Consider the following 13,305-nt stretch of genomic DNA (forward strand, 5'->3'; position numbering starts at 1 on the left):
CGTGATGTAAAGTGCTATGGAAAGCCGGTTGTCTCTTATTGATTGTCTCTAAATTTGAGCAGGATCAGACGTTGAGAAAGTCTTCATTTGAGGCTGAACTTCTGACAGTCTGGCTGAGCTCAAAAAGTGGATTTCTTCCATTTTGCCATCATTTTCCCCAAGTTTCCTGAAAAGAGCCTTGAAACTACAAATACATATAAATCATAATAAAAGTTCCTAAAACTGATTAAAACCTTTGAAAAAAGATTTGAAACCAATGGTGAAAATGGGTACAAATACAGTGTTATAACCACTCCCTCATTCCACAGAAGCGGAAGATCCTCGATCAGAGGCTCTAAGTATACATAAATGTTATTCCCAGATTGATGCGGACCAGGAGCATGATGTTTTCTCTTCATACACAGGTGAGGAGATTGTAGTTGACCAGTAGAACAGGCCTGCAACTATACCTAGTGTTTTTCATCTCGAACAGATTAAAACCATCTGAGGAGAGTCCAAGCAGATTGTTCCTTTATTCAGCTGCGAAATAAGGGTATCTTTCGTTTACCTGATCTCATGTCACAGAATTTACGGGATGACGTATTCTTCCATCACTGCTCTTGTTTGTAAAGTGCCACCGTAAATCCTTGGTCATTTCTTCAAACCGGAACATTTTCTTGAGATGAGGGATAATAGGAAAATACCTTAACACTTTCTGTGGCACACCCTTCTTTACTTCACCGGTGTGCATGTTTATCTTCCATTATGAAGTGTTGCATTTAGGACAGTTATCAAGCTTCTTGTACATCTTTCTGAATAGGCATCAGTCGTTTAAACAAGCATGAATCTTCTGATCACCTATATCAAAATATTTGAGAAATTTCTTGACATCGTACATTGATGTGCGAAGCACATTATCCACAGGCAACATCTCCGACAATGTCTCCAGCAGATTATTGAAACTTTTGTCTGACCAGCCATTCTGTGTTTTAATCCTAAACAGTGACACAATTGCAGACAACTTGCTATGATTCAAACAGGTTGGATAAAATGATGTTTCCGCATCAGCTAGCATTGAGAGAAACTCATCTTCTAATATGTCTTCACTCTCAGCTTATTCTCCATTTCTAACCAGTTCGTCATCTAAACACTCAGCAGCTTGGAATAAACCAACTACCTCATCATTCCATTGACTTAAGTTGCTTCCACCTTCATTAACTGCGTTCACTTCTCCATGATGATACCAATCAGCCTGTAACAAGGTGATCAACTACATCACTAGGTACATGATAAGCTACATTCCTACAGTCTTTGCATATGCATATTAGCGTCTCAGTATCTCCTAAAGCAGCAGATGCTGCTTCTACAAATTTCCAGGCACCTCGCTCATACGCAGGATCAACTCTTCGGTTGATCAGTATGAACAAAAAATATAAAGAAAAAAAAATTCTTAAAGTCTCTAATGATCAACAACTGAAACCAAAACCTATTATGTTAATTTCAATACCTACAAATATGAACCCATCCCTTCTCCAGCATTATCTGTTCTAACCTTAATCACATTCGCAACATTTTAAACACACAAGCATAACTCAAACTATTAACACCAATAACTGACAATCACAACCACAGTCATGTAATAAACAACTTCTAATACTAACAATTTGATGGATGTCACATACCCGTTCAAGTTTCAGTAGGCAGATATTGTGAATTCAAGTGTCTTTGAGCCACAAAATTTCTTCAGAACTCTAAACTTGGAATTACAAAGATATGCAGTTGAAAAAGTGAAATTAGTATAGTCGTATTCCTTAATTTCGACCACATATGAACCCTAATTTTGGAATAGAAATTGGGAACGAAATAAATTACCTGTTCAGCTTTTCTACGAGACACAATGATGATGATTCTCTTGATTCTGTTTTCTCTCGACCCTCTGTGTTTGCTAGTGAGCTTGAATTTTAGACACCTCAAGACATGCACGATAGTTGAATTAAAGTAAGGATACATATATGAAACTCAAATCAAAACAAATTAGAAGTTTAAAACTAGGGTACCTTTTCATGTGAATCGTCTTGAAGGAGAACAAGAGAAGATATTTGATTCGATCCAACGAGACTGATACCAAGACTGAGACCGAGACAGAAGTAGTTAAGCCCAACGAGTCTAAGGATAAAGGAGATCTAGGTCATATTGAAACCAGACGGAACTCAGAAGGAAATTGCGGCTGACAGAGACGAGATTGTTGCTGGCATGAAGGAGATCTGGCCGGGGACTGATTCCTAAAGGGGATATTTTTTTCAAAGCTCTTTTTTTTCTGCGTCTATTATTTTTGTCGAGTAATACACTTAGGCGCCTTTACCCTTTTTTTTTAAGTGTTCCCGAATAAGTGAAATAATGAGAGGCAAGGAGAGATTTAGCTTCCTGCTGATGTTTTATTTGGGTTAGCATTTATCAAATGCTATGATAGGGTAACCCAAGACTCCGAACCACCTATAATAGCAGTTCAGAAAACTATGCTATTATGTTGTGCTATCAATACGCAAGTTTCTTATAGTGTTGATTCAAACAAGATAATAAAGCTTATAAGTGTTTCTAGATTAAAGTTCCTTATAAACTCAATGGTTAACCTATTTTCATAGAGTTAACACCTATTCCTTAATAACTTAACTACCCAGCGTTTGTTGGTAGCCACTCAGCAGAGAATGCAATAAATCAAGTTCATCATTCACATAGCCCTATAAGTATGTGCTTGTATCTCATACAGTAATTTCTCTCCTAAATTAGGGGAAGTTAGTAAATTCAGCACGCAAGTGGTTTTATTAATCCTAAGATTAGTATAATTCATGACGCTAACTTCATGCAATAAGAGCTAACCTGATAGAAGAATTTAATATGATCTTGGTGAAGATCTTCCCCTGATTGGCACTCTAGTGACTGGATCAGATAGAACTTGAACTTAGAAACACAAGGAATCAAGCACAAGAGAATGGATTGAAGGGTCGCACAAGAGTTGCAGAAGACTCTTGATATTCCCGAGTGATCTAAGGATATGACACACCTTTAGATCGATTTGCTAAAGAGATATTACACACTCTAAAGCTAAGATGATCAAAGAAAAAATGATCTTAACTGGAAAGAGATTTGATAAAAGATAATAGGAGTTTTACAAATGAAAATACAAGACGCTATAAAGAAGAACAAGTCGGCCAAAGACATAAATGAGTCTTGGCAATATCATAGAAAGCTGTCAAGTTTGAATTCGAGTTTTGGCTCATCTTCTCTCCACTTGGGCGAGACTTGTTGTGGGCTTGGGCTTAGTGGACTTAGGATAGATAAGTGATCCATTCTTACCTCATTAAAACCCTATCTCTAGAAAAGCCATTGGGACAAAACTAGAGATAGGAAAAAAGAGTACAAGAACAAATCACAAGTCTACTTAGCCAGCTTGAACTTGGATAAGAATCAATGTATTTGTTGTAGACCATTTTCCCTCTGGAACTGTCTTGTAAGCTTGCTTGGTGATGTTTCCTACGACCTCTTTGAGCTTCTTGGTTCTTGATCGAGTCATAGGTTTGTTAGGAATGATCAAAGGCTCCTCTTGTTCATCTACAAGCTTTCCATTCTCAGGTTCAAGCTCTCCTTGATCTATGTTGCTGTCCATGATCACATCAAACTTCTAGAAATCGAGTTATGTTTAATACTTGCAATCCTTATCAATTATGTAACCTCTTTGATTTGAATCCCCTTAAATCCAGCTAGAAAACCACTCAGACATAAAATGAGTTTATAAATTGCATAATCAATAAATCAGAGAAGAGATTAAGTGTTCAAGAGAAATCGCTCTCCCTAAACAAAGAACATTAAACAAAAAGCTAAAGAGTTTGGTGCTATGAAATTTTGATCTAAGGGTCGTACACGAAATAAGAAACCTAAAACAACATATTTATAGGTCTTGAGGTCTTTAAAAAGTGTCTAGGGCTTGTCCTTGTCGAAAAAGAAAAAGGATTTAGAGTGGGCTTGGAATTGAGCTTGCTCTGGGATTTTTTTAATCTGGCAGCAAGAATGAGTCTCCTGCCTGCGGTGGAATGCTCTATGGCCACACTCAAGACGCTTCACGTTACGGCATGAGTGCTTTTCTTGTTTCTGCACCTGCGCTTGATGGGGCTTCAGTGAACTTCAAATCAATTGCATATGAAATTTGGTTGATCCCTCTATCTTTTTTCCAAATTTAGGCTTTATCAAAGGTCGAACTTCTGATGGTGAGAAGGTTTCAACAAAATTTGAACTTCTAACGGCATGCATCTTCCCGAAAACGGATCTTTTGCTTTAATTTGCATTACTTTGTCTAGATAATTTGGAAAAAGTTTTGACACTGCAAATATGTGAAAATCTTAATAAAACACTAATAAACAAGTGTAACTCTTGCTAAAGTGCTTAAAATCCAGATGAAAAATGAGAAGGCTATCTTTGACATATGAAACACTAATTTAAACATTTCACTTGGGTACATATGTGTAGTGATGAACGCCGATTTCGATTGTTTTTATTTTTTTAATATTATACTACCTTTGGTTTCGATTGTTTTTTTTTTTTTAATATTATACTACCTTTGATTTTGATTGTTTTTACTGTTGGGTTTCCATGCTTTTTCGAGGTAAAACGATACAAAAGAGTAAGTAATATTAAATTATACACGTGTAGTGGAACGCACGAGATGTTTTAAAAAGTTGAAAAAAAAAACACAGATCAAATGTCCTCAAGTAACATTATGAAAGCGTTTTTATTATCATAACAAACATATATTTTGGTTGCCTCATACATTGAGACACCTATTATTACATAGAGCTGACAAAGTCAACTATTTCAACCACATCATGGAGCAACGAGTTGGAGTTGACCACCCTACAGTTCTGCCTGATCTGTCCTTGAGAGCCGGTCAAAGGCGTAATGTTTCCCATCCTATTCATCGCTTCGATGAACGCATTGAAGAACTTTTCCGTGCCATCAGCATATGATCTAACCAAGGGGACTGTGTCAGTCGCATTGGGGCTCGAGAACAACTCTTGATCAGTTTGGATAAGTCCTTTGAGCTCTTTCAGATTCTTATAGTATTTGTTGTCGAAAACCGTCGGTGTTCGTAGGTCGAAATCCACTAAAACGCTCTGGTTACCATTACGAGGGCACAGTCCGCGAAGAGTCTGGAGATAAGTAGTGTTGAGGGTAGGATCTGGTAAACCAGTGTTGCTGAAGTTGTATAGCCTGTCCATAATAAACTGACATTGGTTTTTACCAAACGTGTGACCACCTAGAGAATAACAGTCACCACATTCGTTAGTATAAATACATCAAATGTGTATTTTGATTATTGTTACTAAGGAAACATGATTACCGGAGAGAGCAACGAGATCAGAAGGACGATCGAGACCGACATTTGCAAAACTGGCTTTAAGTTGTGGAAGTGTGAAGAATGGAGCGGGAAGATTTGCATTAGAGAGATCAAAAAATGCTTGTAAGCTATCTCGTCTCCCCAAAGGAACCCTCCAAGAAGGACCTCCTGCCTAAAATATCCATATGATTTGTTTAGAAAAATAATGTTGACAATGTAAAAGTATTGATGTTTTATACACAAAAACAAAAACTTATACTTTCTTTGTTCCACAAAGAGTCCTGTTATTTTACAGTTTTCCAGATGTATAAAAAAACATTCAAAAAATTATTTTGTCTTTATTAATACGCTAAATATTTTTTTTCCTTCTAATTGATACACCTAACAATAATATTAAAACTTGAATTTTGTTTAAATAGTAAATAGGAGGATAGCATTAAATATAAATTGTCATGTTCTCAAACAACTTGATTATTAAAGTTTTTTCTTCAATCATGTGTTGTGATGTGTAATATATCTACTGACGACTTCATGTAGGGCAGTAGGAATTTAAAACAGTGTTTTGCATAAAATTGAAAAAGCGAGGGTTGTGTAAATAGAGTATACCAAATTGACAGATTGTTGAGCTGCGATGGTAAGAATATCTGCACATGAAACAACCCTTGGGCATGCTGCTTCAACTGCTGTTTTCATTCTATCAATCACTGGAAATCCCCGAGCCGAATTGGCATTTGGCGCTGCGTCTTTTTCTGTTCGAAATGATGTTGTGTTGTCTAACAAGATCGATGCATCACAACCCTTTTGCAAACGAAAACGAATTGTTCGAAGATTAGTCAATGATTTTCAACCATGATCAAATTTTTGACACCCGTAAACATCGTGAGATTATGTTTATCATTCACTAAAACAAACATAGTAGACACAAAGTAATACTGTATATAATTTATTTTAACGCCTAACACCAAATTCACAATTTTGATTATTAGCCTATGATAATATTTCTACTGTATTTCTACTTCTTTTTTGTAGAGTAATTTCTGGTTTACTATGGTTCAAGAAACATCACACGTTAAAACAATTGTTCTAACAACAACACCTGATTGAAAGATTAAATTTCTTTTTAAAAATATGAATAAATTAGGTTTACGGTAAGCGTGAAATGTTTGAATGATTTATAATATTTTTTCTTCTTTCCTAACCATAAATGATTGATATAATAAATTCGTAACGTGTTTGGTACGGGTCCACGCTCTTCCTAATAGTCTATAATACAAACAATTGATGTTTGCTGAATTGGTGTATATGTTTTGGGATCATCTGTCTACAGTAGATTAAATAATAACTCATTTTTGACGACAATAGCTAGGATATTGGACAGTAAGAACCAAATCTAAGTATGTGATATTTTATAATGATAATTTTTCTGGATCAGATCCGTTAGGCCACTGACTATTATTGTAGATAATGCATCATCTTAACTAATACCACAAAAATTATTATAAACTAAATCTTCTAATTAAATTTCATTAATTATTAATGCAGGTAAACTGTAAACCACGTGTTATGTTGTCGTTGCCAATATTTACAACTGACAAAGACGTATTCTTTTTGAATTTTCTTGAGTGTCTCCATACTCAAGTAGATAAAATACATATTGACAACAAAAATCTAAGATTGCCACAACAATCAACATTAGTGAAACGTAGTTTTCTTAATATATATGATAACAGAAAAGGAACTACTTAATTCTACGATAACAGCTAATCTACACATATATTATGAATTAAACGAAAGTCTACTACTAAACTTGAAAAGTAATAGCTTACATTAACGAAGCAGTCATGGAAGTGAAGTCGAAGGATGCTCGCAGCGATACGAGGATCCGACCGTAGCTCGTTAACAATGGTATCCCGTACGATGTTGAAGACGCTAGGGCATGAAGTGTCGTAAAAAGTAGGAGTTAGCTGAGCACAGGAGAAAGATGAATGAAGCATAAGACATCCCATTGTTATTATGGTTGCCCAACTTGACAACGAAGAGAAAGAAGAGAAATGCATTTTTTTGGTCATACGAAGAAATGTTTTTGATTAGTTTTAGTAGAGAAAGATGAGGAAACACCATATAACAAAGACTCCTTTTATACACAAACTGGGTCTAACTTGTAGGCTTTCTTTTTTGTAAACAGTTTTATACTTTATATATATATATATATATATATCTATATATATATATATGTGTGTAATAATTTCTCCCCTTTTTTTTTATCAACAACTCTATATATACTTTCTCTATATCAACAACTATATTAACAATTGCTATCCATTATCATATGTATATAAAAAGTTATGGCTTTATTTTTTTATGTTCAAGTGGTTGTCCAAGGTCAAGTGTTGATATGAGGACCGTACATACTCCAATTCTCCAATTCTAGAACTAGAACATGTAAAAATGGTTCCGTTTTAAGTACCACTTAATCCTACGACTTTGAGACTTCGTATGTGGTAATACGCTAGCGCTCTGGACCCATCTAACATGATTCTCAGTCCAATATGCTAACTCGGATAAGGTATTTCTTCTATAACAACAAGCACTTATTCAGAGAAAGATCAAGTTTCTTACATGCTTTCTTTCTCTACTCTACTCACATTTCCGATTTATGAAAAGTATCTCTTCTTTCTTTATATTCACCAAAACATCTAAGAATCGTATGAAATGCGCCACATATCTATATCTTTTTTAGAGTAACTCAATCGTAACTTTTGTATATTTCCTATGTTAGGCGAAATCATATTTCCTAAATACTTCTTTTAGGATCTTAATTACAGTTTTCGAAAAACACCACACTGGTAATCTTAGACTACCACTTGTCTTTTTCTTATTTGTAAGGGACTCTCTTTAATGGACTAAAAACTGCCATTATATATTAAAACTAAGGAGGTTTTTTGGGAACTTATGTGGCCTTGTGAGTAACCTAGAGAGTGAGACACTCAAACCATGACTGCATTTTATAGTTTACCAAACACTATAACCTTCCCCGGAACATCTCAACTGCAGCATCAAATAGTCTTCAAGAAAGATCTCCCAATGTTCTCCGAGACTTTGACGGTTTCTTCTTTGGCACATGTCCATTTACTAACTACTATCCCCAACAATTGATTCTGATTATTACAAATGCAGATACCCAAATTTTCACACGGAGATATAAATACATACAGTTATATTTATTTTATATAATCCCATGAAAAATGGATTCAACAATTGTATTCTTAATCTATTTTTTGTAGACTTTTACATATTGAAGACTAGTTAAGTAGCGCTGAATTTTAAAAAAACCATTATTTAACCATGAATTAATTTTAGAAAATGTATTTGTAATTTCTGAACTCTTTACTTTTCTTTTTTCATCTGACCAATGGTCCTTCAATTTTTTTTAGTGGTCAGCGTAATTGAAAAGTCTCGGTCTTTTAATTTTTGTGGCTTTTGTTTGATGCTGATGTCCGTGTCCAAATGTTACATCAACCAGCAAGAGTCTGAAATTTAGCGTTTGATTTCTTATGAATTTATAAAGATAATAAATGACTAAGGCTATGATTCGTTGATAGTTTTAGAAGAAAAAGAATGCGATACAAAAATCACTGTTAAATCTGCCAAAAAATACCCATCAAAAAGAAAACCGACGAAAAATATTTCCCCGTTAATTCCTCTAGAAGTAAAAAGAAAAGTAAGAGAGTTTCTTTCTGAAGTTGTTTTTTTTTCGTGAACAACATAAATAACTAGAACAGTTCAAAAATATAAACCGGTGATATTAAAATTCGTTATAAATGATAGACACAAGCATTGCGTAGTAGTTACTTGTTCATATGTTATTTCCGCATGGAAAAAGCAAAGATTATGTGAGGGAAAATATTTCTTCTCAGTTCCTTTATTATTTTAGTTTACTTTTCTGTTCTTTTTATTTCGTTTTCTTCCCTTTTACTCTAACGCTACACCAATCAAACCCTAAGATATTCTTAATCACAGTTGAAAAGTGACAAATAATCTTAACCATAAAATCTATTCCATATTTTTTAGATTTACAATGTGTTATTGCCGGCTAGTCAATGTTATCACGATGCTTCGCACTTCGCATAAAAGGGTATCTTCCGAATGGGATAATAGACAAGAAAGAAATCATCATTTCCTATGAGAACTTACATTCAATTTTCAATTGTAATTAAAACGTTTCAATGAACAATGGAAGGTCTCAACTGCTCACTATTGCAAGAAAACTATAGTGATAAATAAAATATGTTAACGTGGGGGAATAAAACGCTTGGCACATTGACATTAAGATACAATTTTCCATCTCCCGGACAAACAGGAAATGTACAATTGTGTGTTTATAAAATAAATGAAACCGTTCACCTAATTTGATGACTAACTCAAATTCAACGATCGCTGGCAGCTGTCTTTTTGGACTCTAACCTCGATTTATTTATGGTAATAATAGATGATGGATTTTTCTGCAGAAAATGGTTGAAAAAATCGTATTTGTTATAAACTATAACATAAATAACGTGATATATATATATCTATATACAATTTTACATGTTGCGCTCATAACGAATTTCACAACTCTTCGCTTACGTGTCAGCTTCTGAATAAGTTTCAACTGCAAAAAGATCGTTTAGCCCTATTAAGCAATAACATATCATTTTTTAATTGGTTCTTATGTGATGATGTGTAAAAAAAAAACTTAAAACAAACCGGTCTAAATTATTATGGTTTAATGCTTAATTTCGTATTCAATCAAACCGTTTTTAAAATTATATAAAACCAAAATTTAATAAAAACGTTTTAGAAAAAAAAACAAAAAATGAAATCTATATCTCTTATGGAATGGTGTATAATGCCTATCACCATTTTAAAAAAATTAGATATAGGTTAGTGTTCTCGATAATTATGATATATAGGTTAGTGTTTATCATTTCTTAAGTTTCCGAAATTCAAAAAAAATCTAACAAAAATGTTAAAAGAAACAAAAAATGAAATCTATTTAAAATTAATGGACTGTCGTTTCAAAACAAAAAAAATATAAAATTAAAAAAATATCTAATAAAAAAGTTAAAAAGGAATCTATATATCTAACTAATAGAATATCGTTTAAAAAAAGGAAATCATCTCTAACTAATAGAATGTCACTAATTATTATGATAGATACATTAGTTTTTACAATTTTTTATGCTTATAGGATTTTTGATTTCTTATGATTTAGTATAAATATCAACCACTTTTCTTTAATTCTCTCACAACTTTCAAAATTGTATAACCTATTCCTTCTTCTTCGTTCTAACTAAAAACTCATGGAATCATGGTAAACCTAACTAACATTTTTCTAAACAAGTAGTAAATAAGAAACAACTTAATTCATATCGGTCTAAATTATTATAGTTTAATACTTCAATTTATTGTCAATACCGTTTTTCAAATTTAATAAAACCGATATTTAGTCAAATCTAACGAAAAAATAATTATCAATCAATGGAATGTCTATTATATAGAAAGTTAAGTCGACAGGAGTATGGATAATTATTATGTATCTATTATATAAAAGTTCAGTTGTGAGTCACAATTTTAATACATCGGCACATACTTTTTTGACACAATAGCTTAAACCTTGTATTAATTAATGAATTAATTTCTTATGATTTTCCTAGAAACCTATTCTTTCACAAAACAAACAACATAATTTTTTTAATACAGTTCTTTCTTGACTGTTCTAATCGTAATCGTATTTCTACCCAAATAATTTACTCCAATCCATATGATTATCAAACAGTTTTAGTTGTCTAATGATCGATATCTTAATTCATGGAAGGATTAGTCAATGGTAGTAACAAACCGTAGATCTGATGGTGATGGCATATTAATCTTGATTTAGAGGCATGTACTTCTCAGAATTATTGTAGTTCAGTTTACACACTTCCAAGTAATATGAACTTCGCTTCTGGGTCATGTGTGAGGGTGATATTTTGTTTTTCGGAGGAAGTGTTACACTTATAAGAAGTTTGGAGGACTAGATCACATGACTTCTATTTGTGGTCATTATAGGTTGCGTTTAGTTTATAGATTGTCTTTCCGTTGATTTCTTCTATGGTCTCGTGCTAATACACCATGTCGTGGATTTGAATTTCAATGTTAATACATTCTTTATTTATATATATATAAAAGGGGTTTAACTTAAGTATACTTAAGGAAGCTTTACAAAACAACGAGATTTGCTAATGGTTTGTTCTTCTTAGTTGAGTAAAATTCACAGAACAGAAAAAGAGAAGCTTCCACAGTAAGATGGATGATATGATTATCATGTTATTTTTGTCAATTTCTTGGCTCTAGAAGAAGTTTTTGTGGAGAAAGGGTAAATAGAAATTATATCATTATGTGTGCTTAAAGAGCTTCCTCTATTTTATCAGGTCTTGGATCTGGGAATATTATATAGGTCTTCACTAACAAGCAAAAACAAAAAGAAGCCACGAGAGCGGCCTAACACAAATTCGATGTTGAAAATGGAGTAAGACGTATTTGGAAGCTTTTACGAAAAGTGGTCATGCATATCCAAATTCAAGCCATGATAAAAAGGGTTAATCCTGATAGTATAGAAGAGCAAAGTCTAACATATCAAAAATATATTTTTAAAGCAAAACAAGTGTATGATTTGAGTGAACCAAAATGTCTTCATGCTATATAAAAGTTTTTTATATATGATGTTATAGACTTATAGGAATGATTATTAGTTTTTTTATTTAGTTTACAGTGTTTATTTCAACTTTCTGATCTTAGGGGAGATTGCAATGATCTGTACCATTGAGAAATATGTTTGGGTTCAACTAAAATATTTAGTATTATGTACATATAGTATTCATTGGATTCTCAAATCTAGATTTGTGTATGATTTTTAACGTTTTTCAATATAGTCTTAATCGAAGAAAAAAAAAACAGTAAAAAAAAGCTAACCAAAACTAGATCACCATATGAAAAACAACTAATGTTTTTCTCCATGGTCGCCCAAAAACACCAACAGTCTGAACCAAATTTTAAAGAAAACTGTAGTCTGATGTGCTGCGAGGTGAGGGAACAAGTTTTATTCTTAATAAAAACAAATAACAGTCGCAAGTGTACAACTAATCAGTTGTAGTACTTAGAGATCGAATCCAAAGGGATTTGTGTGCCTAGTATTTTTCTACGGTTTCTAAGTTTATGTATTGACTAAATCAATTTTAAAGGGGTTGTTGTTTGTCACAGATTAAACTAAAACTAAAGAAAGCAAATGAATCTATCCTAAAAAGCAAGTAAAAAATCGAATGGAAGCAAATGAAACAAGTAAAATTCGAACTAAAACAAATAAAATACAGATCTAAAAGAGCAAGTAAATATCGATTAGTTTGTAAACAGTGATTAAAAACGATGGGCTTATGGAAACTCTACAGGGATCATAATCGGTTTCAACAATAGGGATATTAGATGGGATTGACGGATATCGAAATATTAGGGTTCTAGAGCTAGAGTTTGGCGGTATGATTAAGTCACCGTCGTGATCATAACCAACTTTTTCTCGCAATCCTGACCAGTAGGTTTCCACTCTGGCCTTGTAGGGGAGAAAACGCAAGAGCTGCACAGGACTTGTCAGTATTCACAATTTTGTCGCAGGTAGGTTTTCACTCCTACGGAAAAATCGCCAGTTTCATTCAAGGTGGGATACTTAATGAAAAATTTCACAACACTAACTATCTAGATCAGATACGATGTAATCAATCAAGCATACATGCATTAAAGATGAGAATAAACATAGAACATAGTTAAAATCCCAGATCTAAAAAACCTAGATGTCTTAATCGATTATAAGAGCCCCTTTCGGGAACCCTATGCCCAATTCGGGATCTACTCAGACATGGCTGAGG

General features: G+C 33.4%; 1 protein-coding gene across 1 annotated transcript; it reads right to left on the minus strand.

Annotated features, from left to right (window-relative positions):
• Window positions 1-4,709: 4,709 nt before the first annotated feature.
• LOC18026171 (peroxidase 32) lies at window positions 4,710-7,550 on the minus strand. Its single transcript, XM_006409577.2, has 4 exons — window positions 7,195-7,550; window positions 5,975-6,166; window positions 5,372-5,540; window positions 4,710-5,287 (listed from the first exon to the last, which is right to left on the minus strand). The coding sequence occupies exons 1-4, from the start codon at window positions 7,435-7,437 to the stop codon at window positions 4,818-4,820; spliced, it is 1,074 nt and encodes a 357-aa protein (XP_006409640.1). The 5' UTR covers window positions 7,438-7,550; the 3' UTR covers window positions 4,710-4,817.
• Window positions 7,551-13,305: the final 5,755 nt, after the last annotated feature.

The sequence above is a fragment of the Eutrema salsugineum genome, unplaced genomic scaffold, assembly GCF_000478725.1.
Source record: "Eutrema salsugineum unplaced genomic scaffold, Eutsalg1_0 scaffold_11, whole genome shotgun sequence".
Taxonomy (NCBI): Eukaryota; Viridiplantae; Streptophyta; class Magnoliopsida; order Brassicales; family Brassicaceae; genus Eutrema; species Eutrema salsugineum.